We start from the raw sequence: 27,586 nt of genomic DNA, 5'->3' as shown, positions 1-27,586 counted from the left end.
GTTGACTGGATAATATCAGTTAATAATCTTATAATGCCTTTTTTTAAATTTTATTTGGCCACCAGCAAAAGTGCATTTGAAGGACAGTTTTTATCATCAATAAGTTATTTCTGTACTAATTACTGCACATTCAATCCAAAATATATTTTATTACTAATTTTGAGGCTTGGGACCATAAGAAAGATTTTAAAAACAGGTCCCTTCAGAAACTGAACTAATTGAATAAGATGTGCCATTATGTTGACTGGCAATTTCTTAAAATTTAAAAAATTTTCCTTGGGTACTGCATAAATCAAACATCCATAATTCCTGTTGAAAACAGTCTCGTTTCCAAATAACTGGTTGGATTTGCAGCTAGTCACTCTTCCCAATTGGTAATCCAGTCAGAGCAGGCCATTTACATTTCCCCTAAATGTATGGTCTACAACCTTGATAATTTATAATGTCAATATTACACTTGCCATCATGCCAGAAAAGCAAACAGCTGCTCCTATGAATAAATAAATGATTCATTGATGATTAAATGCTTTGTTTAGTTAACTTTGGAAAGGAAGGAAAGGAAAACAAAAAGGATGTGTTGAGAGAATGAAAAGAGACTGCTGTGTTTCAGTCAGAATTACTTTATTGGATGATCACTGACTGTTGTACTGATGAGTTCAGGCCTGCAGCTTCTGTTTGGCGAGCACTAGGAGACAATATTCTCTCTGCTCTTTCTGTCAGAACATCTGGACCGGCTTCCTTGTAACAGTGAACAGTACAAAGGTTGATTAGGAAAAGATCCAGTGTCATAGAGTGTTCAATACAAACTGTATACAGGCAGTGTGTGTATGCCTGTGTGTGTGTGTGTGTGTATGTGTGTGTGTGTGTATATATATATATATATATATATATAAATTCATAATTTTCTTATGTGAATACTCACAGCACTTGTAGAGCGTGTTGAGCCTGGCGATGTCGTTGCGGCTCATCTGCTTGGCTTTGCCAAAGGACACATTGGAGTTAGGGATTGGGACCATGGTGGGCTGGTTATTCTTAGAGAAGGCATTCCTACAAAAGGGCACAGAGCAGTTAGACTGAACCATAGCACATCCTGCACACACAACACACACACACAGCAGGGCTGACGTGCAAGCCAGTTGTTCTCACCTGTGGTACTGCATGACAGAGTTGTAATCGTAGGGAGTGCCCTGGTTGAGGGTGGCAATCTTCCTGAAGTTGTGCTCCTTTCCTAAAAAAAATGAAGAGGACAAAGTTAATGTTTGATTGATTTGAATTCAAGATGTTTGTTCTAGACAGAAAGGAGCCCAGTTGCTGGAGAAAGATCCCAATAAGCAGCAGAACTCCATGGTTTGGTGCGGATGATACCTGCAGTCAAACAATGAGCTTCTGTTTCATGTAGGATCAGTGTTGTGCCAAAATTTTTATCAGTGATATTAGGGCTCTTTTTGTCCACTAGGAGGCACAAAGGAGCCATCATATTTACAGAGAGTTTTTTCCATGCCAGTAATGATTTTTTTCTGTGGAGTTTTTGAACTTGACAATCATTGTGGGAGGAAGGCCTTGGGAAAAATGGTCTTTTCAAAGGACTAAAGACTTTAAACATTAGCTTGAACAGTTTCATGACTTCACCTGTCTAACATTTCTGCTTTTTTATTTCTTCAATGGATCCGTCTCCCAGACAGAACTGTGGCACCCCACAATACCACAGTGTATATTTTGCAGAATTGTGTAATATCAGTGTTCTTGCCTGGCTACAGGGTTTCATTATCAAGTGCTTCACCAGGTTGATTACTGAAATATAAATTAGGCTTGTTTGGCTTTTTAGGGGGAATAAAACTCGACACAGCATCAGATAAGTGTCTCTTATTTGAATCTTAGTTGAATGTACTTGTCAGCAGTTTACTTGGTTCTCTCTCTAATATGCCATTTGGAATAATAAAAAGCTCCATTACCAGACTGAACATTGTGCAGCAGGACTTTGATGTGGTTGTCCCTGTCAGAGCGGGTTTGTTCATGGTTGAATCCCAGAGCATGGAGCAGCTCATGCTGGACGGTGCCATGGTAAAGGCATCCCCTACGGGCCAGAGACACCACCTGCTTACCACCACGACGGCCAACGAAAGAGTAGCAGCTGGAAAGGATCAGACATAATTTGAAAAAAAAAAGAAGTCTGAGCTTCAACTAAAAGCTTTCAACTCAAACTGTTCATTTATGTCAATTTCTTACCCATTCTTGGACTCAATGCTCAGCCAGTCACGGTCGCTGCTTCTGCTGGGCCTGAAGCGGATGCAGGAGAAGGAGGAGAAGGACTCCAGTCCACGGGTGATGATAGCCTTCTCACGGGAGGCTGGCGGGATGACACCACACAACACTTAGCTTTTTATTCCACTGCACAAGAAAAAATGTTGGCCCCAATACCCAATATATAAGTAGTGTTTTTATCTGGAAATTATCTTCGAAAAAATGTGGGTCGTATTATATTCCAGTCAATTATGTATTCACAGCAGAAATGTGTTTGAATGTATTGGAATATGTAGAGATTACCCTTGGAGCAACGGCTTCCTATAGAGAGTATTGCATTAAAGGTTGCTTGTAGCCTTAACAATGCTAGGGCAGTGAGTTTCACTAAGTCCGTTCATACTGTGTTTTTTGTAGTTAGTCATCCCTAAAAGTGTTTAGTGAGTTCAGTTGACCATAGAGGAGTTTCTGTCGGCCCATGTTAAAGGAAAGGAAATAAATTCCTGAGGAGTGGAAATGAGTCAAAAGTGTCTCCTGGTGTCTTCACTGCAGAAACAGCGAGACTATGTAACTTTTGCTAAACAATGATCACTGTGGCCACAAGCAAGAGAAAATCATTCTGACAGGAGAGAGAGTGAGTAGGTGACTGATGGATAGGCTATTTGGAATTTATTAATATATATTATCATTTTATTTCTATGTTGTGCTTTAATAGAAGTATTGCATGTTTTACTTTACAACAGAAAAGGCTTCATGGATGAAGGGTTTATTTTTCCTGGACGAATAGTATGCAGAGCAAACTTTACCAACAGTTAGAGTCTTAAAGTTTTTTGTATCTTCAAAAAGTCTTTTTCCAAAAACAGCTGTTGAAAGAGCTGGGTATCTTATCATTGGGTCATCTTATATTCAGGCCAATAATGTGTATGTGCAGGGTTGTCGAACGAGTTCAAGCATGATGTGATTCTTTAAGAGTAAAAAATTGCAGATTGGACAAGTGACTAAATGCTTTCTAATTCACTGGTTTCGTGAATCCTTACTGTATTTGATTTTATCTTTTGCTGCCTGTCGTTTAGCTGTTAAAATATATGTTTGTTTTTTAATTTTAGTCATTCCTGTCATGTCTCCAGGGGACATGACTGCTGCAAATAATAAGTTTAGTAGCAACAATTAGCAGCAAACATACCCTTCTCTGTTTGATGCTGGTAAATGAACAGTTTGATCTCTGGTTATTCTGACTCAAACCTTTTGACAAAAAGGCTGCAGATAGACAGAGCATATTTGGGCCTCCCGAGCCTTCGTCTGAAACTCACAGAAGTGATTGGCGATGTAATAAGGAATGTAGACCTTCCCGTCGGTCCACTTGCCCCACATGCAGCCTTGGCTGGTGCAGGGGTCAGCGTTCTTCTCAGCCTCGTTGTCAATGGCGATGTCTCCACCAGTCAGGATGGGATCATTGTCGGAATGGACTAAAATATATCACACAGCAACTTAAAAACTTAAAAATGTTGAACTGCCACTAAAAATAATCAGAAGAGACTATTGAAGTTGGAACATCAATAGTCAACATGAGGAGCATGGTGACTGCAGCAGCTCACACTCACTCAGATTACTGTTGGCTCTCTCCAGAAGTTCAGAGACAGAAAGCTCCCCTGAGTCCTCCTCTGCAATGTCCTCTGCTCAGTGATATCAACAACAACACAATTTCACTTTGCATAAAAATACACCAGTCCCAATACTGCACAGGTCAGTACAATAGCTCTGATCATGAGAATGGACTACATACCTGCCTGCAGGGAGAGGAGGAAAAAACAAACATGTTAATTCATAGAAACACAACAGGAAATTACAGATAAAAGTTAATACTGTGTCTTATAGTAGCACCTTCACAATGAAAATATCCAAGTTACAAAGAAAACAGCTTAAGAGATACACCATCAGCATAATAGCAACAGCTTACAGCTGCAACTAAAAGACTGAAGTTGTAAATTAAGATAAAGGAGCTGTTTCTCTCCACAGCAGCCTTCTTTAAGGGCTGGTCTGTGCCACAGAATATCCTGCTGTCATTTACTAGTGAATAAAAACTTAACTAAGGTGTGAATGAAAGCTCAATTGAACCTCCTAACAGAATCTTTGTAAATAAAAGTTGACAGGCTTCTTCTTTGAGACAGGAGGCCAATCATGGTTGTGACTGTGCAGGACAAGTTACATAAGCAGTTTAACTGAATGTTACTGATATCTAAAACATGCAGCTTTTAACATGCAATAACATCTACACTGTGATATAATGGGCCTCGAGATGGTCATGCCTCATTGTCGGCCCAACAGCAGGCAGACAGAAGCAGCAGAGCCAGCGCTGAGAACTTGAAAACAGACATGCGAGCCATCCCAGCAGACCTGCAGGACACAGGCAGGAATCAGCTACAGCCTCTCCTTCCAGTAAAGGTACAGTGTTTCAACCAAAAACAGATCTTTCAAATCTTCAAACACTGGAAGAAAGTGTACACTTCTGCTTTAGGTTCTGCTGCAGACATTTGCAGCTGAACTCACCTTGGATCTTCTATGTGGACTTCTGCATCTGAGGTTTGACTCCAGGTTTTTATATATGTTCAACTGTGTCGGTAAGGCCAAATATGGATTATCTGAGTACTACGAAAGCTGAAGAATCAGCTAAACTGGCAGGCTTATCAGTCACATAATGTCCACACACGTGTTTGAAAGATCTCTACACCAACAGTATGTGGTTGGGAATTGGACACTTGTAAAAAAAAAAAGGGAGTTGCCAGCATCCAGTGATATTTCTGATATTTCCAGAGTCGGGAAATATTGTAGGAATTATAACAGGGTGCACTTCCCCCCCTAGAAGACCTGGCAGCAGGTCTTTACACAACAAGACTGATGAATAAAATAATTGCCAATGTGAACAGGGCAGGAAAAAGAAGGTCGAAAATATAATTTTATATAGATAATATTATCTAAATGGATTATATTTCTAACATTCTAACCTATTTCAGTTTTTATTAATTAAAGATCATCTAAAAATACCTTTCTATATATTTTAGGAATATTGTACGCAGTACCTCAAGTCAGAAAGGTAACTAAGCTGCATTTACCTACAGCAGAAAGTTCAAGTTATTTAATTCACAAACCAGTTTCCTAAAAGTTCATATGAAACTGTTCTGCATTAGCAGTGCTGTGTTTGAGAAGTGGAATACTAGCCAGAAATGTTCAGAATGAACTAATTTGCAAATTGTAGTCAGTGGAACCCTTGATATTGTAACATTCTCAGAATGTACCTGCAACTAAAAGTTCTTTTACCGGCTGTACTATCTATACTGGACACAATTGGACCCTGTATCTATTAAATACTGAAAATACAGGCCCAAAACCAAAGGTCTGCAAATTGTTACGAAACAGCAGCACTTACTAACTGGAGGAAAGGCAAGAATTAGGCTGCACTGTTCTGCTGAAGTGGAATGTAAAGGGTAGCATGTAACCGAATCTAATGAAACATGAGGTTGTGTGAGATTTTTGTCTGCAGGACATAAATACTAGTATGTTCTTCAAAACACTCTTCTTCAAACACGAGGATTCACTGCAAACTTTGGGTCTCTTGAAGAGCAACTTATATGAACACATTAGCTCTAAAGTGGCACGTACAAGTGATTTTCTCATACTTGCCTTAATAAAGGCAAGGGTTAAACTGGATCATCTCTTCAGCTATACACACACATATATGTATATATATGCCAATAACTAGAAACCAGGACTGTAGGAATTCTAGCATCATTGATTTTACTAATGATGAAATCTCACTAATGTGCACCTTGTCACGAACAGGTAACGTTTCATCAAGCTGTAAAAAGTGACTCACAACAAGTTTGTGCAGTTAAGAGAGTTTGGTGAATCCAACTTGAAACACTCACAGAGAAAAGTCTGGGAAATTCAGGTTCCGAGTACAAATGGTCTTTCATTTGGCCCAATGACTTTGAAGGTAGGTCAAACTGATTCTTTCAATTTGTGGTGACAGTTAAACCAGACTAAGAGTCTACAGTCACACTAGAATCTCTTTGATGTGGTAGGTACAACTGGTTTGTATAGTGATAATGCTAACATGCTGATGTTGCAGGCATAATGTTGACCACGTCAACCATTTTAGTTTAGCATGTTAGCGTGCTAACATTTGCTGCTAAGTAGCAGTAAACCAAAGTGAACTACAACGTGAACTAAAGTACTGGACACAGTACAAATGCTGACCTGACAAACGTCAGGGATTCATCAGGTATTATATTTCAAAGAAACATGAATGTCTGAACCACATTTCATGACAAGTCATCAAATAGTTGCTGAGATATTTCAGTCTAGACCAAGGTGATGGACCTACAGGCTGCCTAGCCTCTAGAGCCATGACATTAGCATGGGTAATAACAATTTAAGTATGAGAAAATGTGTGTTATAATTAATGTGCTCTAAACATCTGATTAGCAGTTTCCTGATTTTTCAGAAAAACAACACAAACTTTAGAATAAATGGTCATTTTATATAGATTACAGAAGAAATATAAGCTTGGAAGCACCTGTAGATTCCCTGCTCTTTCACGTATCATTTTATTTTTTGAGAAGACACAAGGACACTATTTTTGCCCTCTCACACATATACAGTATGTTCTCTTCATTTGTTTGGCCTGTTTTTAAATTTGATGCTGTAAAACCTTTACTGATATGAATCATAAAACATGCATAACTGTTCAATTAAAAGGATTTTAGTTCACAGGAGTAAAATGGAAAAAAATCCGTAGATAAATTAAAGAGAGCAAAACAAGCAATACTGAGTAAGGTTCTCACTAGTTCTTACATCAATAGACATGTCACAACACAAAACCACAATATCTGTGTTTAGAAATTTCTTGGGCTCATTCTTGCAATATGATGAGAAGTTGTTGCAGCAGACCGGATAACATAAGCTCAGCGCTATAGAACTGATGCACAGCCTGCAGAATTATAATACAAAACAATGACATAATACCCAGTTTGCCCATAAATCCTGAACAGAAACAATGAATTGTCATAAATCAAATTTTTAATGGTTATTTTGAGTATTTATCATTACTTTTTCATACATTTTATATGCATAAGCAGGTGCCTGTTATTAACAGATACAAATTAAATTTTACACATTCATTTCAATTTCTTTTCACTGATTTCAAATGTAGTTCATTGTTGTTTTGCAAAATTTAGTTACTTTAATCTATATGAATTATATTATTGTATATTATATATACTGTATATGTGTATGAAATAGTACATAGTAGTTTTTTTTTTTTGTTTCTTAATGTAAAATATTGTGCATTTATTTTTTACATTTGTACTTAGGGATTATTGTCAACAGCAAATATCTGTTAAATATGTTTTTAAAATGTGTTTCAAATGTAGTCTTTATGTCGAGGTATCTGTCAGTCAGATTAAAGCTGGAAAAGATAAAGTCTCATGTTTGTTGTTGATGACCGTACTTATCGCAATTATGTTTTCATTAAGGCAGTCTCAGACAATGATATAACCAACATGGCTTTAATAATACAAAGGCAAACTCTTACTGTAAAGCAATACATGCAATGTGTGTTTCTTTTTCCTCCAGTTATTGTTCCTGTTTTTGCATGACTTTGCAAGATTGTGTGTATACCAAACACATATTGCAACTGTGGACACCATTAGGAGAAGTTGTAACACCAAATAGGCTTTTTTTTCTACAGCTCTGATTTTATCCATGTGTTGTGTAAATGTGCAAACGTTAATGTAATAACATAAACATGAAAGAAAATGTAATTAATTTGAATGTTATTGTTTGTTCTGCTGTACCTGTAGCTGCTTTGTGTATCTCACTTCTCAGTCTGTGTGATACACGTTGAACTGTCACTAACTTTCAAGGAGAGGCTTTACATTTTTACAGACCATCAATTATGTTTAGATATGTACTTTGATTACATTTTCAAGTGGGCTCTAACTGTAACTCATTGGTTTATTGTTTATTAATAGGCCATAATTCACAGTCTACAATACGAGTATTATAGGCATAATTTCCCCCAATTTATTACATGTGAGAGTTTAACTCCATAATGAAGTCTTTATTTATTGTGAAAACATGGGGTTTTCTTGAATTTAGTTTCAGTGCAACATGACATAAATCACTGATGTAATATGATAAACTCATTAATGGGTTGGAGGTTTCTTGCTTTCTTAATAAGCCAGTCAGAAAAGTTGTTAAGTCATCTGCAATTGTAATGTTAATAGAGTGATAGCATGTATTTCCCTGCATGAGTGTTACACAAGCGTAAGGGACAAGAGTTTGTACTGTAGGTTCATCAGGCTCTAATATTTGAACATGTTTACCTCAGCTTTGGTGACAGACAGAATGTAAGAATGATATGAGTAGGTGACAGAGACTCGAGGAAACTTGTCTGGGCCAAACTATGTTAAGTCTAGGATAGTTTGCAGTATCCATATATGGTGACACTAAGAAGACAAATGAAGAAACAGCTGATGCTGTTTTACTTTACATAACACAGCTCCATTCCTTGTGAAATTGTCATTCTCTGCTACTGATTCTGTCACTAACGTGAATGAACCGAGCTTGTCATCAAACATCTGACTCTTCAACTATGCAGACTTCATCCCTGAAATCCACATAAATTACACATTAATTACATAAAGTAATTATTGAAGGGTTCTTATAATAATCCATCCGGTCTACTGTGTAGTTGTGAATGTTATTAAGATTTTAATAAATGGATTTTAGTCTGCAGCATTTTCATGGCTTGTAACTGATCAATAAATTACTAATAAATGTATCATTAACCACTGATAAAGCCATTAGATATAACATGTACCCTTATAAAGGCTGTCTTATGCTGAAGTTATGCTTCTCTGAAGATACACATGTATGTCCCCATGGACCAACTCAGAGAGGGGCATTATGGGTAACCGTAGATTTCAGAGATTTACACTGGAGTCAATAAGGACAACAACATCTCAACAACATGCTGTGCAGACTTGTACATCAAGTAAGCTAATTCACCTCCTGACGGGAGGTTGGTTCAAATGGAAACAAAAACAAACGGAAACTTGATTACTTTCAAGCAAAAAAGAAACTGCCACACAAACGTCTTCAAGTGATCCCCTTGCATGTTCGCCTTCATGCAGTCTGGAGAAACATATCTCCAGGTTTATTGGAAAGTAAACATCTATCCTATTTAAGTTTTTCTTTAAACCCCTGAACATCCAGTTTTCCCCTTTATTGGACCTTTAAGATTGGAAAAAACATCTTACTCCACTCTGTTACCACATTCAGCTTGTTTCCATCCCTTATTAAAGTTATATGATATTCATACTGAGTGAAATATTCAAACCCTTGTTTTTTATCCACCATCATTGGTGTTTTAGGTGGCAAAAAAGGGTGGGGTAGCAATAACTACTGTGGACAGATGCGAAATTTTCACAATTTTACTTAATTTTGGCATAATGCACTATTTCACATTTTCCACACAGCGTAATGCAGGTCATAATCCAACTGAGCACATACGTGTTCCCCTCAACTTACTGGTTATTTTGCACCATTTCGAATTTGTATGTGTTATTATGGGTGGCTATTTTTGCTCTACTGAGAAGGCCCAATTTTCACTCCTGCTGCTTTCAGGTGTAGTATTCTGTCAGAAAATGCTTGAGATCCTGAAAGCCCACTCTTGACCCCAGGTACCATCCCCTCTAAATAGCACTCACTGAAAGCACCTTCTTTGAAAAGCTAGCAGTTTTTGCCTGAAGAATTACTCCATATTAAATCCGTTAAATACAAGCACGGTCTGGATGGTGCAATAAAAGTGGCCCCAAACTTTACACTGTTGGCAGGCTACATCACTGTTGGACTGGTGGTAAAGGCTTATCAGTCAGCTGACCTCCTGCCAGAAATGTCAAAGGTTGTGGACAAAGTGATCCAGGGTTAAATTTCCTGGGACAACTGACCATGGTTTGGAGGCATATTTGGCTGAGGCAGTCTGGATTGGAAGATGCATACCGAACTACTGTCTTGTAGGCCAGGATAAACCCTGATGAGGTGTTCAGGCCTGTAGCAGAGGCTGAGATGGATGTGGCCAAAAAACTCAGGTTGCATACAAAGTCCATCCATCAGCCTGTACTGTTAAGGCCTGCAGCTCAAAGATGCATTGGAGAGCGGGGCAGTCTCCAGTGGCCCTAATTTTCAGGAGTGCCCCGATCATGCATCTACAAAGCCCCACCAGCACCCCTGATGTTGCCCACCTCCTGACACAAGTCTTCTCTTTGATGCAATGAAAGCCATTGTGCACTGCTTAGCATCAGTGTAACACACCTTGTCAGTGGGTGATCAGTACTCTAGAGTTTGGGTACTCCCGGAAGTTCAGGACCAGTCCCCCTTGTTTTCGAGAGGTGGTGAAGACAAAGGTAAGGGACATACTCATTCTGCTGTTCCAGCCAATGAGTATTCTGCCTTACTGGGGGAGGGTGCAGGAACAACACTGGGGAAGATAGACCAGAACTTCTGATGAGTCCCAATCAGGCTTGGTGCAGTCTGGGAGGGGAGGTCTGTTACGGGTCATTCGGGTTCTGCACAGCAGACGTGGCATGTAAACCTCTTAGAGATGGAGGTGGTTCACCAGGAACTGAGACACGTCCTGTAGGGGTGATGATAAGGATTAACAGAACGGAATGACGGATGGTGTCTTACATCAACAAGCAGGGCGGTTTGAAGTCTGCCTCCATGCATGCAAGCGTCAGGCAGCAGCTCTTGTGGGCACAGTCCAAACGTGTCTCCCTTAGAGAGTTTTATCTCTCAGGTCCCCGAAATCTAGCTGCAGACCTGCTGTGAAGGGGGGACCCCCACCCCAGTGAGTGACGCTTACACCCACAAAGGATGGATTGGTATGGGCAGAGACGGACCTCTTTGTCACAGAGGAGAACAATCACTCCCCTTCGGGGTCTTTGATGCACAGCGCACCATGTCAACTGGGGACAGGAGCCTTGAGCCTTTTTACCCCACTTCCTCTTTTGCCAGCTTTCCTCAGGAGGGTAACTTTACTGTGCACAGAGTTGCTCTTAGTGGCACCAAATTGGCTGGGCTGCAGAGACCATGGATGGCAAAGATCCAGGGGCTGCTGGAGGGCAACTCGTGGCATCTTCCAGTCACGTAGGATTGTTATCCCAGATGCAGGGCTCATTATGATACCTAGAGCTCCAGACCCTGAAGCCTTATGTGTGTCCTTTGGGTGACAGCATTGCATACTTGACCCAGACGGAAGGTGACAGACACCTTGCAAGCTTCTTGGATCCCCTCCACCTACCTGCAGTGCAGCAGTAAGCAGAAGGTGTTTGAGACTGGTGTGGTGCTAGGGGGGAGTACCCCTTAACTTGTCACATCTCTGTAATCCTGTCTTCCTCAAGCATCTCTTTGTCCAGAATCAGCTATAAGACGCTGCCTTGCAGCAATCTCTACTGTAAATGGAAGCTGTGATGGTGTGTCCCCAGGAGCACATCCCCCCAAACACTTCTCTGTTTTAAAAAAGCCTGTCTTTTGGCTATTGCCTCAGCGAAACAAGTGGGTGAGCACAGTGCTGTCTCTGTGATTGCGGAATGTCTCAGGTTTGGGGATGAGGACCAGGTGGTCCACCTCTTACCAAACTTGGCTTTTAATCCTAAATTCTTGGCGAGGAATTCTGTCTCTAGAGCCCTGGTGCTGGAGGCTTTCTATCCTTCACCACACCTTTTGCAGAAGCTGAGAGGGTTCACAACTTCATTGTGAGAGCCCTCGAGAGCTACATGGAATGCACTAAGTCCTCAGACAAGCTTTCTTGTTCCATAAAGGGGGACAACATTGGGCAGGACTATTTCAAAGCAGCATTTGGCCCACTGGATAGTGGATCTAATCTCTGTTGCTTATGAGCAGAAAGGTACAGATCTCCCTCCAGGTCTTGTGGCACACTCTACAGGAGGGACGTCAACTTCATGGGCATTGTTTGGGGTTTCTACTTTAGGGGTGTGTACTTGTAGATGATATGTGTACTGAAGCTGGTGGGTTATCTTAATTAGCCTTCATCGGGTTATATTGTTTGAATATAGTTTCATCCTTCTCTTTCTTATGCTCTGTTCTTGGGGTTGCGACAGATGCTTAGGTTTTCCATTTTGTTTTCCTTCGTGGACCTTCTTTTTTTTTTGCATATATTCCATTTTAGCAGCTTTGGCAGTCTGTTTGGGCACGTTCTGGGATGAAACTGTCTGTTTATTGTCATTAACCTGAAGAATCTCTTTTTGTTAACATTACTTTCAGTTGCTAATGATAAGTGCTTGAACTAAGTGGGGTCTGTTTCTGGTGTTCTGTTGAGGTCTGTGGAAAAGGCTCCCTCTGTTGGGTAGTGATATTCAATTAGTCTCTTAATAACCTGTCAAAGTCAGGGAGAAATAGTGAGGACGACAGCTGTTCAGAAAAGTTGAGGCTGCAGTTTTGTGATTTGTTTGTGCATCTAAGAGAGAGTATTATGTTTATGGTCAGTTCTGGTGTAAAATTCAAGATTTTAAGATGTGATTGACCGGTTTATTTAGATAATGAAGTTGTCGTTTGTTTTGAGTATCACCAGTGTATTTCCCTGCTTAACTGATCATTAATGCCTGCAGTTTTTTCCTTGTAACATAGTCTTCATGCAGAGTTTGATAGAACCACACAAAACATGCTGATTGGTAGCATTTAATCAATAAATCCACTGAACCATACTTTATTCAAGTCTCATCTCCGACCAGACGCCCGTAGGGATTCACCTGATCCGAGACAGTTAGCCCCACATTGTAGAATAATTTACCAGGTCAGTAATTGCATCTTCCTCTGTACCTCTTTCTGCCCTGTACGCACCTCACTCCCCTTGTGACTAATTTGTTATAAAGTAGTCCCCTGGTTACAGGTTCATTGGAATGAAATAAAATGAATGTTTAGGTACGGTAATACATATAGTTTTATTAATGTAAGTGAACCTGGAACCATTTAACGTCTTTCAGTGGAGGAGTTTTAATTAGCTTCAATTTTATGTAAGATTGAGAAAACTAATATAATACTTTTGTAATTATAAGTAATACATTTGGCATTTATGTTTCTCATAAATAAGCACAAGTATTTCCAATATCCAACTGTGTGCTGATTTTTCTGTGAGTTTTTAATGAGATATTTATCTGGTTTATTTTACACTAAACTTCAGTGTGTCTACAGCCTTTTAAGTCCTACCAGACCCTCCTGTGGCTCTATCACTACTATTGCATCTTGCACACAGGTTTGAACCCAAAGAAATTACTCTATAATTTGAGAAGATATCAAGTGATCTAAATATGCAGTATTTCTGGCTGAATTTTAGGAAGATGGTGATAAAATGATGCACAAGACGTAGAATTTTTTTTATTTAGTGTGGTTTTTGAGCCTTAAAAAACACATTATCTCCTTTTTGTGGAAGATCTTTGGTTTTTCAACTTTAACTGAGATCTGGGATATAAAATATTTCCTAAAAAAGTAATAAAAACATGTCTTTCTGACCATTATACCTTGAAATTACTAAATTAAGATATGTTTTTCATGTTGAAGTCTCAAACAGATCAACATTTTGGCTTATTAATTGATTAATTTGACCTTTCTAATATCAATGACTGCTTAAATAGGTAGTCTGCTTCTGCCTGGGGACAAATAGCAGAAGACAAAGTCCACATCTTACACAAACCATAGTCAGTTTTAAGTAATAACTGCCACTTCCAGTTTTGCTGAATTTGTCAATATGTCTGTTGAGCAGTATGCCTTTTTAGGATGAAAGTTACTTGGCTTTCCCACCTATATAACTTTGAACACTTTGAACTTTGAACACTTTGAACACAAGCATTTTCTTGGTCTGCAGCTGCTGTCCAATAACCAGCCATGATCCTCCAGACTGCTGTTCTCACTGTGTTCCTCTACTCTGTTCACAGTTTTACTATACAGGTAAGCATTAGCAGACACTTTACATTAATATTGACAGATAGAGACTTATTAAGTAGAGACAGAAAGAATTTTCCATGTCACAATGTGAAAACAACGCAATCCTGATAAAGTATTTACTGTCCCAAATTCAGGTTTTTTCTTCAATTAGATACAATAATCAGCAGTGAAAAGGAATATCATAGTAATAATGACTGACTGCTCAACCCCTAGGGGAACATTTTTTCTTAACTGTGGGGAAAATGACATGGAAACTATGAATTGCAGAAAGCAATGTGTGATTTTGTCTTTCATTTTATACTTGTTTTTAGATTCTATAATATATAACAATTATAACAATTGTATAACAATCTAATCCTATGCAGGAGTGCAAACATTAGAAAAAAGAAATACTAATTGACATGATGCCCCCTGTTTTTCCCTACATGTTATCTCTATAGGACCTGCACTTCCCACAGTAGTCTGAAATTAAAGTAAAATCTCTGCTGGAACTAAACTCTCTATCTGAACATTCATAGAAGCAATTTTTCACATCTTTAATTCAGATAGAATCACCATGGTTCCATGTGCATTCAACCAACTTTTTGTTTACTCCGTGTCTTATTACAGGCTTCTTTTGAAAAGAGTGATGAATACTCTGGTAAGACTTGACTACTTTTCTTACAGTAAAATGTTGTAAGTCCTACATCATGCAACTGATACCTGAACAAACTATTTCTATTCCATAGGCAACACCATTGAGGATGATGACTTCAGTGTCTCCACACTGATAGAGAAGGCCAATGCTAACATTGGTATGTTCATGTCCACTGAATGTCCACCAGCACATGTACAGTAATTGAGAACAAGACAAACATAATCTAACCTTTAAAATTCTAAATATTCATCAATATTGAGCCTAATACTGTTGTTACAGTACATACCTGGAAGTACACAGCAGAGAAACTTCATTCCAAACTGAACCATCAGTTTGGAAGAGCTTGTATCAGACCCACATTTGACATAGCATAGCTTAACACAGCAGTGAAGTCGAGAAAATGAAATGCAGTACCATAAAAAAGATGAAAACATTTTCTCAACCATCCTAATGTTGTTTTGCAGGAAAGAACTTGAATGAGCCTCTAGTGATGTTTGGAGACATAGCAGTGCCAACAGGTCTACAGAACGCTGATCCCTGCACATCTCGAGGCTGTCTGTGGCCTAAAGCCAGTGATGGCAACGTCTACGTGCCATTCCGCATTTCCAGCGTTTACTGTAAGTTTCAACAAGCAGACAAGACTTCTTATTTTGGTTCTGTAGCTGTGAATATAACTCATAACGTGCTTATAGTCCACCAATATCACATGCACAATTCGAGATAGTAGTGCTAGAAGGCTGGTGGTAGCAGTGAATAGATTTCTAGTAGTAGCAATGGCAGTAGTGGTACTATTCCTTGTATAGTAATAGGAGTAGCAGTAGTAGTACTGGTAGTAGTAACAGATACATTATAAGAGGGGAGACAGACCACTTAAAGCGATTTGAATAGACAAGTCCATAACTCCAAAGATGGTGGTTGTATGACACATATCCCACCCTTCTCCACAAAAGCCAATCATCTTCTTTAGAACAGCCGAACAGAAAACATATCAAGCCAATCATGTGGGTGTACTGACACAAGCGAAACCTTGTGAATGCGTAGTAGAAGCATAACCTGTGGGAAAAAGCATTTTTAACCTTATTTTGGGGCAAAGCCACCCACCAGTCTTAAGCAGTCTTTATCAGATTTGACTGGTGAGTCTATAAATGCGGTTTTTATGTCCTAGTGACCATTGAATGTGAAGTTTTGGCTCTCTCTCCATTCAATTAGACAGGGGATTTTTCTTGTTAGCCTGAAATAACTGCTTTGGTAGTAGTAGTAGTAGTAGTGGTAAAAGTAGTAAAAATAGTAGCAATGGTAGCAGTAGTAGTTGTAATGCTTGTAGTAGCCATATGGAACTAATAGCAGTACCGATAGCAACATTATATGAAAAGCAGTTGTAGTAGTAATAGTAATAGTAGTAGCAATATGGGTATAGATTTAGCAGTAGTGCTAGAAGTAGTTAGGTGGCTAGTAGCGGCTGTAGTCATAGCATTAATAAGGGTGGAAGCAGAAAATGAGAGTGATAGCAGCATTAGCAGTAAAGGTTGTACTTGTCGTAGAAGCAGTATACTAGCAGTGGTGATAGTAGTGATAGTGATAGTAGTAGTAAATGTAGTAGCAATATTAGGAATAGCAGCTGTAGTTGACGTATTAGAAGTACCAGTGTAGTAGTAGTATTTGTAGTATTAGTAGTAGCAGTAATAATAAGGGTTTTGCTGCTAAAATATTCATTTTAAATGAATGAAAATTACAGAACTGCTACTCGCTAAATAATAATAATTAATGTTCTTTTTTTTTTTTAAACTGTTAAGCCCGAAGAGAGAGAAATAGAATAATCCGAGGTCTGCAGTCATTTGCCCAGTCCACCTGCATCCGCTTCATCCCCTTAGACAGACAGAGGGACTTTGTGGACATCCAGAGTCGCTCAGGGTATGGACCAAACAGTGCACATACCACATATGCATACATGAATGCAAGGCCATAGTAAAAATCCAACACTTGAAAACTAATTTCCTGCCTTAGTGATGGTTTATTGATTAGCACTCGCAAATAGACCTGTTTTCCCCAAAAACGTTTGTTTCCACATCAATTACTGACACTTCTTAGTTAAATATTAGGCTATTTATTTCCACGATTACAGTTCCAGCGCAAAATGGTGTATAAACGTCAGCGTGACCTTTTCGTGCATGTCCTGGCCCAAGTGTTATTACTGGTAAGGTGTTAAAATAATAAGTGTCCCATCAACAACTGATGGAAACATTAATGGAGCCTAACCTTCCGCAAAGCTAGCAAATGAAATATGCTCAGAGTGTATGGGCTGTGCGCTAGCCAATGCATGGAATGTTTGTTAGCTAACTTACGTTCCAACAGGAATTTAGCATAACATTGTGAGACAATAATCATCATGAAATGATAATTTTCATAACACTTTATAAAAACAATTGCAATCAACAGTGATATAGCCTACGTAACACTCATATTACATTCTAGTTTTCCCCTTTTTAATAAATTTGAAAGTAATGAAATAGAGAGACATTGATTGTACCTACCACAGCAGTCGAGTCTTTGAACAGCTTCTGTTGGGATATGGCAACATCACTTGTACAAACCACACACAGAACTGCAGTACACCATAATACCAGAACTGGTAGTAATAATAATTTGTTTAGTTTATGATTATGATCACATATGCTTATGCTTGTTTGGGACGGTGATACATGGGAGGCTGTAGCATCGCAAAATTGTTTTAATTGACATTTTTCATATCAATATATTGTGGGGACATTTTGAGCATATTTGAATATTTGGGTGGTGGTGGGGGTGTGGGGATGGTGGTGGGGGTGTGTGTGTGTGTGTGTGTGTGTGCGTGTGTGTGTGTGGGGGGGGGGGTGTACAGTGGTTAGCACTGTTGCCTTATAGTAAGAAGGTTTTGGGTTAGAACCCCGGTTCAGCTGGGGCCTTTCTATGTGGTGTCTGCATGTTCTCCCTGTGACTGTGTTGGTTTCCTCTGGCTACTCCGGCTTCCTCCCACACTTCAAAGACAGGGGTTTAACTGGTGACTCTAAATTGCCAATAGGTGTGATTGTCAGTGTGACTGTTTGTCTTGGGGGGGGGGGGGGCTATATATATTATAATTACAGTCCTGCATAAATGGACTCATAGACACTATTTACACCCAGAGCTGGCAGATTTGTCATCAAACATGAAGTGTCTCAGGTCAAGGGAAGAATTGTGGCATATTCTCAAGGGGCTGCCGAGGCTGTTTTACTGTTGGTAGTTTTATTCACTGCTCTCTTTCAGGTGTTACTCATTTGTCGGGCGTCGTGGTAACGACCAGACGGTGTCTTTGAGTCGCAGGGGCTGTGTCTTCCAGTCAGTCATCCAACACGAGCTGCTCCATGCCCTGGGCTTCAACCATGAACAGACCCGCTCTGACAGGGATGAGCATGTTCGCATCCTGCTCCAGAATGTCATTCCCGGTGGGTCATGTTACAGATACAGTCTTCACGAATAATTTGAAAGATTTTCATTATGTAGAGTACAGGTGGGACTTTAGGAATGCTCTTGCAAAAAACTTGTTTTAAGAACACAAGTGAAAAATGAAAAATGGACAATAAATAAACCCAAATATCATTTTATATTATTTCAGCAGGTATATAGAAGTTGGGGGTGCGAATGATGTGCTTATCAAAACCTCTAGAATGAGCAACCATATGTACAGAAATAGTGAAATACGTAGTTTCCTGCAGAAACAACTATTAATTCTTCTTCACTTACTGCACTTTTAAACCATTCGACTAGCAAACTGTAATAAAACAAAGACAAAATTTGATTGAGCTGTGTGATCCACTGCAGGAATGGAGCATAATTTCAGGAAGATCAGAACAAGGAACCTTGGCACTCCCTATGACTACAACTCTGTCATGCACTATGGAAGGTAGTGTCTCAGTTCTCCCATTGAAATTAATAATAATATAATACAACAATACAATTATGCAATTATGAAATCATGTGACATATATATATATGTCACATGATTTCATAATTGCATAATTGTATTGTTGTATTATATTATAATACAGTAAGTATTATATTATATTATATATATATATATATATAGTATATATACATGTATCACAACTAAGAATTTTCAAAGTCTCTCTTCAAACAGTATGCACATGGCCACATGTATATTGGATGAGTTACTGGACACTGCAGTCATTCTTTCTTTCCCTGCTATGCCATGAAGAGATCCTTCCCTAAAGGAAGCCCAATCAAAGAGACAAAATCCACAGTCTTCATCCTCGTTCTGTGGAAAATTTGATTCTAAACTCAGCTGAGGCTAATATGATGTTTAAACAATTCAAGTGTTTATCTTCCAAAGCTACACTATTTTAGCTACAAATTCCAAGCAAGGAAATGGTGTGTGAAAAGCGTGGGAACTTTGTATTGAAAGGACTCAAACTTTGGAAGATAATAACTATTAGCTTATTAGTTTCAGATGAACTTTAGAATGCATTTTTGCAAAAGGTTTGTGGATTTTCTCCCCATCACTCAATGTCCCAATCTCTTCACAGCCACTATGAACAGGATAAATGATTACAGAGTTCAGTAACTATTTCAACGTACATACAAGCATGTGGATACTGTTTTACGACAGACTTTGAAAAAATATGAACCCTAGCATTTTAGCCAAGCTTTTGTCTAGATTCTAGTATTTACTGCAATTTTAATAAATAACTGCTAAATGTTTTTTTTTTCTATTTACATTCACATATCTTTAAACTTGCATTAATTTATTTTTTGGCCACGTGGAGGCAGCACAACAAGCTGTAAACACAAATCACCTTTTAAAGTTGTTGTGGTGAACGTATTGTTTACAGATCCAGCAGATATAGAGCAGTATTAGCATTTCAATGGTCAATATTCACTCCCCTTATAACTGGGTCTCGGTCTCCTCCAGCTCCTGAGGGAAACATCTGGCTCTTTAGCTGCTAAATGCTCCACTATGTCCAGCTGCTGGTCTCTAACTGTGTCTGTCTGCTGTTTGGTGATCAGCAAAAGCCATTTTCTTATCTGAACTCTGGACAGTTTCTGAAGAATCAGCTGTGGATATTGTTCAGAGTTGCCATTTTACACATGCAGCACACAACCGAAGATTGTCCACTCGCTTGCTGTGAATTCTCTGGACAGTTACCTGCTTTATTTACACAGTGACTCAATCAGACAATACTCCAGACATTGCACTTGGGAGCTGGCAAGGTAAAGTCCATTAAATGTCCAGCCCAACTGATTTAGACATTTGCGTTCTCACAGACAACTCCTCCTGGTAATGTCTAGATAAGTTCAGGATTGCAGTGCATGTGTTAGAGCAATTACATAGCTGATAAATTGCAGGATATTTTTCTCAGGAGTTGGTTTGGAACAAACCAGAGCTTTGAGGAGAGGGAATGTTGGAATTTCATTCATCAAGTGGACAAAAACACCACTCCAAATGACTATAACAGCTTCATAAGGTCATAATACATGTTTTCAGACTGCTCATACATTTTTAAATGGTATTCAGCTCTACAGGAAGGAACTAGTTGTTTTTGTTGTACAAAATCTGAGCAGTTTAAAAGTATGGTTTGTGGCAGCTGGTGTACAGTTTAAACCTCTCATCACGACTATGGGTTTGCCCCATAGGTTTGCTTTCTCTAGGAACAGGGAGCCAACCATCGTCCCCATCCCTGACAACAATGTAGTCATTGGCAGGGCCAGCCAGATGAGTCCTACTGACATCCTCCGGGTGAATCGCCTTTATCGATGCAGTATGCACCTTTTTACACATTTTACCTACTATCACCCCACCACCCCGCTCCCCTAAACTCAATAACTACATACTTTTTTCTATATCTATCTATATCAACAGTGTATTTCTCCTTAGCGACCTACATTCTCACCTGTCTTCCGACCTACCTACCTGGCTAACTGCTAGCCTACCCACCTACTGACAGTACTCTCTTATACCATCTTCCTACTGTACTAACAAAATTGACAGACAAATGAAAACAAACCTAGAATGCAGCAGTGCCTTAAAGAAATCAAGCAGTTTGCTGTCTTCTTGTATTCACTACAGATTCAACTGCTTCCAGACCTGACCTGGAACCCGTGCAAAGAAACCATTTCCTTTAGAAATGAAAGTAAGTGGGCTTGGATGTTTTTTAAAGAATTTCAAATGTCTTACTGTATGTGCATCCCCTTGTGTGTGTGTGTGTGTGTGTGTGTGTGTGTGTGTGTGTGTGTGCACACCTATACATATTAATTCAATATATTTCAATATTTTTAACATTTTACCTCTCTTTACAACAGGAAATCAAGAGGAGAGGAGGAAGATTGATGCAGCTTTTATCTACAAGCAAAGCCAGAAATTAATCTTGTGCTTACTGAACATGCTTTAACTAAATTCGAAATTTGACTAAATTCACTTTTGTGCTGCTGAGAACTGAAAAGTATTTACTTTTTAAACTTACATGAAGGACTGCTTGTAAGCTTGATGGAATGCTAAAAATGATTAAAAAGATATTTTCGCATATCTTAACCTGTTCTCTCAGCCTGTTTCTATGTGCTAGAAACCATACATATACATATTATATATACATATAAGCGACTAAGTGTTGTACACTTACATCAACAGGAAATTTGAAATTTCAGGTCTGTTTTTTTAATCAAACAAAAAAAGATAAACATTCATCTAGAGGCAGAACTCAGTGTAAACCTTTGCAGGTGATCCGCAATATACACATTTCCCCACATTGTTGGCCTTCATGAACAGGACCTGGTGTAGCTGCTGGGTAAACACATACAGGTGATCAAACGTAGCACATATTGTTGTTGATAAGCCTTTTTCTAGCCTTGCTCTGAATGCCAGATTCAGCACTCAAAGTTTGTCCGCATATACACACACCTGAGGGAATGAGTCACTTTTTAATTCTGAAAAGATATTGAATGGGCAAACTAACAAATACATCCTGTAAAATATTACACTCTCCAGTACAATATCTTTAATAAATACTACATTTGTGGAAAGAGCAGTTGATTCAGCCTTATGACAGTTTTCAGTTGTTTTGTAATAGACTGCCTTAGACTGTAAAGTGCTCCTTTTACTTTGTCCATCCTCTTTTTGGGTATGAGGTGGAAAAAGTGAAAGAGACTGCGTTTCTTTATACCGCTAGTATATATGCTTTTATTTTGTACACCTTCATATGTTAGGTGTTATACTATAGGTTCATCTTTATATTTAAGGACATAAATATGGTTTCATTTATGAATTTAAAAATCAGACATATCAGTGACTTTTTATCCAATATTTCCTATTTTTGGAAATATTGGTACAGTATAATGATAAATGGAACAAGTGTCCTTTTTCCCACTGATAATAGTATGGAGGTGTCTCTGTCTGTGTATGTGTGTGGACATTATGTGACTGATAAGCCTGCCAGTTTAGCTGATTCTTCAGCTTTCGTAGTACACAGATAATCCATATTTGGCCTTACCGATATAGTTGAACATATATAAAAACCTGGAGTCAAACCTCAGATGCAGAAGTCCACATAGAAGATCCAAGGTGAGTTCAGCTGCAAATGTCTGCAGCAGAACCTAAAGCAGAAGTGTACACTTTCTTCCAGTGTTTGAAGATTTGAAAGATCTGTTTTTGGTTGAAACACTGTACCTTTACTGGAAGGAGAGGCTGTAGCTGATTCCTGCCTGTGTCCTGCAGGTCTGCTGGGATGGCTCGCATGTCTGTTTTCAAGTTCTCAGCGCTGGCTCTGCTGCTTCTGTCTGCCTGCTGTTGGGCCGACAATGAGGCATGACCATCTCGAGGCCCATTATATCACAGTGTAGATGTTATTGCATGTTAAAAGCTGCATGTTTTAGATATCAGTAACATTCAGTTAAACTGCTTATGTAACTTGTCCTGCACAGTAACAACCATGATTGGCCTCCTGTCTCAAAGAAGAAGCCTGTCTGTCTTTGTACTTTTATGTACAAAGATTCTGTTAGGAGGTTCAATCGAGCTTTCATTCACACCTTAGTTAAGTTTTTATTCACTAGTAAATGACAGCAGGATATTCTGTGGCACAGACCAGCCCTTAAAGAAGGCTGCTGTGGAGAGAAACAGCTCCTTTATCTTAATTTACAACTTCAGTCTTTTAGTTGCAGCTGTAAGCTGTTGCTATTATGCTGATGGTGTATCTCTTAAGCTGTTTTCTTTGTAACTTGGATATTTTCATTGTGAAGGTGCTACTATAAGACACAGTATTAACTTTTATCTGTAATTTCCTGTTGTGTTTCTATGAATTAACATGTTTGTTTTTTCCTCCTCTCCCTGCAGGCAGGTATGTAATCCATTCTCATGATCAGAGCTATTGTACTGACCTGTGCAGTATTGGGACTGGTGTATTTTTATGCAAAGTGAAATTGTGTTGTTGTTGATATCACTGAGCAGAGGACATTGCAGAGGAGGACTCAGGGGAGCTTTCTGTCTCTGAACTTCTGGAGAGAGCCAACAGTAATCTGAGTGAGTGTGAGCTGCTGCAGTCACCATGCTCCTCATGTTGACTATTGATGTTCCAACTTCAATAGTCTCTTCTGATTATTTTGAGTGGCAGTTCAACATTTTTAAGTTTTTAAGTTGCTGTGTGATATATTTTAGTCCATTCGACAATGATCCCATCCTGACTGGTGGAGACATCGCCATTGACAACGAGGCTGAGAAGAACGCTGACCCCTGCACCAGCCAAGGCTGCATGTGGGGCAAGTGGACCGACGGGAAGGTCTACATTCCTTATTACATCGCCAATCACTTCTGTGAGTTTCAGACGAAGGCTCGGGAGGCCCAAATATGCTCTGTCTATCTGCAGCCTTTTTGTCAAAAGGTTTGAGTCAGAATAACCAGAGATCAAACTGTTCATTTACCAGCATCAAACAGAGAAGGGTATGTTTGCTGCTAATTGTTGCTACTAAACTTATTATTTGCAGCAGTCATGTCCCCTGGAGACATGACAGGAATGACTAAAATTAAAAAACAAACATATATTTTAACAGCTAAACGACAGGCAGCAAAAGATAAAATCAAATACAGTAAGGATTCACGAAACCATTGAATTAGAAAGCATTTAGTCACTTGTCCAATCTGCAATTTTTTACTCTTAAAGAATCACATCATGCTTGAACTCGTTCGACAACCCTGCACATACACATTATTGGCCTGAATATAAGATGACCCAATGATAAGATACCCAGCTCTTTCAACAGCTGTTTTTGGAAAAAGACTTTTTGAAGATACAAAAAACTTTAAGACTCTAACTATTGGTAAAGTTTGCTCTACATACTATTCGTCCAGGAAAAATAAACCCTTCATCCATAAAGCCTTTTCTGTTGTAAAGTAAAACATGTAATACTTCTATTACAGCACAACATAGAAATAAAATGATAATATATATTAATAAATTCCAAATAGCTTATCCATCAGTCACCTACTCACTCTCTCTCCTGTCAGAATGATTTTCTCTTGCTTGTGGCCACAGTGATCATTGTTTAGCAAAAGTTACATAGTCTCGCTGTTTCTGCAGTGAAGACACCAGGAGACACTTTTGACTCATTTCCACTCCTCAGGAATTTATTTCCTTTCCTTTAACATGAGCCGACAGAAACTCCTCTATGGTCAACTGAACTCACTAAACACTTTTAGGGATGACTAACTACAAAAAACACAGTATGAACGGACTTAGTGAAACTCACTGCCCTAGCATTGTTAAGGCTGAAAGCAACCTTTAATGCAATACTCTCTATAGGAAGCCGTTGCTCCAAGGGTAATCTCTACATATTCCAATACATTCAAACACATTTCTGCTGTGAATACATAATTGACTGGAATATAATACGACCCACATTTTTTCGAAGATAATTTCCAGTTAAAAACACTACGTATATATTGGGTATTGGGCCAACATTTTTTCTTGTGCAGTGGAATAAAAAGCTAAGTGTTGTGTGGTGTCGTCCCGCCAGCCTCCCGTGAGAAGGCCATCATCACCCGTGGACTGGAGTCCTTCTCCTCCTTCTCCTGCATCCGCTTCAGGCCAAGCAGAAGCAGCGACCGTGACTGGCTGAGCATTGAGTCCAAGAATGGGTAAGAAATTGATATAAATGAACAGTTTGAGTTGAAAGCTTTTAGTTGAAGCTCAGACTTCATTTTTTTTTCAACTTATGTCTGATCCTGTCCAGCTGCTACTCTTTCGTTGGCCGTCGTGGTGGTAAGCAGGTGGTGTCTCTGGCCCGTAGTGGATGCCTTTACCATGGCACCGTCCAGCATGAGCTGCTCCATGCTCTGGGATTCAACCATGAACAAACCCGCTCTGACAGGGACAACCACATCAAAGTCCTGCTGCACAACGTTCAGTCTGGTAATGGAGCTTTTTATTATTCCAAATGGCATATTAGAGAGAGAACCAAGTAAACTGCTGACAAGTACATTCAACTAAGATTCAAGAGTTTTATTCCCCCTAAAAAAAACACACAAGCCTAATGTATATTTCAGTAATCAACCTGGTGAAGCACTTGATAATGAAACCCTATAGTCAGGCAAGAACACTGATATTACACAATTCTGCAAAATATACACTGCGTTATTGTGGGGTGCCACAGTTCTGTCTGGGAGATGGGTCCATTGAAGAAATAAAAAAGCAGAAATGTTAGACAGGTGAAGTCATGAAACTGTTCAAGCTAATGTTTAAAGTCCTTAGTCCTTTGAAAAGACCATTTTCCCCAAGGCCTTCCTCCCACAATGATTGTCAAGTTCAAAAACTCCACAGAAAAAATCATTACTGGCATGGAAAAAACTCTATGTAAATATGATGGCTCCTTTGTGCCTCCTAGTGGACAAAGAACACTAATATCACTGATACAAATTTTGGCACAACACTGATCCTACATGAAACAGAAGCTCATTGTTTGACTGCAGGTTTCTGAATATAAAATCATCTGCAACAAACCATGGAGTTCTGCAGCTTGTTGGAATCTTTCTCCGGCAACTGGGCTCCTTTCTGTCCAGAACAAACATCTTGAATTCAAATCAATCAAACATTAACTTTGTCCTCTTCATTTTTTTTAGGAATGGAGCACAACTTCAGGAAGATTGCCACCCTCAACCAGGGCACTCCCTACGATTACAACTCTGTCATGCAGTACCACAGGTGAGAACAACTGGCTGCACGTCAGCTCTGCTGTGTGTGTGTTGTGTGTGCAGGATGTGCTATGGTTCAGTCTAACTGCTCTGTGCCCTTTTGTAGGTATGCCTTCTCTAAGAACAACCAGCCCACCATGGTCCCAATCCCTAACTCCAATGTGTCCTTTGGCAACGCCAAGCAGATGAGCCACAACGACATCGCCAGGCTCAACACACTCTACAAGTGCTGTGAGTATTCACATAAGAACATTATGAATATATATATATATATATATATATATATATATATATATATATATATATATATATATATATATATATATATATATATATATATATATATATGTGTGTGTGTGTGTGTTTATATATATATATACACACACAGGCATACACACACACAGGCATACACACACTACCTGTGTACAGTTTGTATTGAACACTCTGCTATGACACTGGGCCTTTTCTAATCAACCTCTGTACTGTTCACTGTTACAGAGGAAGCCTGTCCAGATGTTGTGACAGAAAGAGCAGAGGGAATATTGTCTCCTAGTGCTCGCTGAACAGAAGCCGCAGGCCTGAACTCATCAGCACAACAGTCAATGATCATCCAATAAAGTCACTCTGACTGAAACATAGCTGTCTCTTTTCATTCTTTCATCACATGTTTTTTTTGTTTTCCTTTCCAAAGTTAACTAAACAAAGCATTTAATCATCATCGAATCATTTGTTTATTCATAAGAGCAGCTGTTTGCTTTTCTAGCATGATGGCAAGTATAATGTTGACATTATAAATTATCTAGGTTGTGGACCAAAAATTTAGAGCAACATAGACAACCTTGAATATACAAGTACCTTTGCAGAGACATGTTTTTTGTTTGGTAATTGCAAACAGTTCCTAGTAAAAAAAAAAAAAAAAAAAATTAAATAGTAGAACATACAACCAACATTTACCAAGACTGGATTTATACTAGGCAGAGTGGCCCACTGTAAATAAAACAAAAAAAGTGATAAAAAATTATTTGAAAACAATATTTTTTTCAGAGGCATTGTTTTCTTTTATATTTATACTTTTATTGATTTCTGATTAAACACAGAGACAAACAAGTCACAATCAAAAAGTTTGCAAAAAGGTCTAACCACTGTATAACCCAATAGATGAGGACTCAAAAGCATGACTCGGAAACTGGCACAGGATTCAATGGTAAGAGTCTTTACTTGCCAAAGATAAGTAAAGACACCGGAAGGCAGTCAATGGAACACGCAAACAAATCTGACAGGGCATAGGCTAGAGCTAGGTCAGGAAAGAAAACTTGCTTGAATAATGAAACCAGGAAGAGGTAAACAGAAGGAAATAATGCTGGAACACTTTGACTCAAAGGACAAAGTGGCACAGGGGAAGGGGAGCAAAGAAACCAAATACACTGAGGAGGGGAGGACAAAGAGACATAGGTGAAGCTAAATGGGGCGGGGCAGACAATCAC

The 27,586-nt window shown here is 39.0% G+C and overlaps 2 protein-coding genes and 1 pseudogene across 2 annotated transcripts; 2 read left to right on the top strand and 1 right to left on the bottom strand.

Annotated features, from left to right (window-relative positions):
• Positions 1-667: 667 nt before the first annotated feature.
• LOC120791615 lies at positions 668-4,622 on the bottom strand (annotated as a pseudogene).
• Positions 4,623-14,166: 9,544 nt separating this feature from the next.
• Positions 14,167-21,450, top strand: LOC120794094 (low choriolytic enzyme-like). Its single transcript, XM_040134761.1, has 10 exons — positions 14,167-14,262; positions 14,869-14,899; positions 14,988-15,053; positions 15,361-15,513; positions 16,690-16,807; positions 18,179-18,357; positions 18,734-18,815; positions 20,564-20,688; positions 20,997-21,060; positions 21,230-21,450. Exons 1-9 carry the CDS (start codon positions 14,200-14,202, stop codon positions 21,050-21,052), a joined length of 873 nt encoding a protein of 290 aa, XP_039990695.1. The 5' UTR covers positions 14,167-14,199; the 3' UTR covers positions 21,053-21,060; positions 21,230-21,450.
• Positions 21,451-22,626: 1,176 nt separating this feature from the next.
• Positions 22,627-26,754, top strand: LOC120794102 (low choriolytic enzyme-like). Its single transcript, XM_040134774.1, has 8 exons — positions 22,627-22,725; positions 23,369-23,442; positions 23,574-23,728; positions 24,929-25,049; positions 25,145-25,323; positions 26,031-26,112; positions 26,209-26,333; positions 26,601-26,754. Coding segments are annotated over exons 1-8 (816 nt in total). The 5' UTR covers positions 22,627-22,647; the 3' UTR covers positions 26,603-26,754.
• The last annotated feature ends 832 nt before the right edge of the window (positions 26,755-27,586 follow it).

This window comes from Xiphias gladius, chromosome 1, assembly GCF_016859285.1.
Source record: "Xiphias gladius isolate SHS-SW01 ecotype Sanya breed wild chromosome 1, ASM1685928v1, whole genome shotgun sequence".
In the NCBI taxonomy this organism is placed as follows: Eukaryota; Metazoa; Chordata; class Actinopteri; order Istiophoriformes; family Xiphiidae; genus Xiphias; species Xiphias gladius.
Note: the sequence above shows the minus strand (reverse complement) of the source record. Positions and strands in the feature narration are given on the sequence as shown.

Bases quoted from the DNA above. Each gene is read 5' to 3' on its own strand.
- LOC120794094 (XM_040134761.1), top strand. From the start codon at position 14,200: ATGATCCTCCAGACTGCTGTTCTCACTGTGTTCCTCTACTCTGTTCAC. The intron at 14,263-14,868 runs GTAAGCATTAGC...GTCTTATTACAG, and splicing joins TTCACAGTTTTACTATACAG to GCTTCTTTTGAAAAGAGTGA. The intron at 15,054-15,360 runs GTATGTTCATGT...GTTGTTTTGCAG, and splicing joins GAAGGCCAATGCTAACATTG to GAAAGAACTTGAATGAGCCT.
- LOC120794102 (XM_040134774.1), top strand. From the start codon at position 22,648: ATGGCTCGCATGTCTGTTTTCAAGTTCTCAGCGCTGGCTCTGCTGCTT. The intron at 23,443-23,573 runs GTGTGAGCTGCT...GATATATTTTAG, and splicing joins GCCAACAGTAATCTGAGTGA to TCCATTCGACAATGATCCCA. The intron at 25,324-26,030 runs GTAATGGAGCTT...CATTTTTTTTAG, and splicing joins GCTGCACAACGTTCAGTCTG to GAATGGAGCACAACTTCAGG.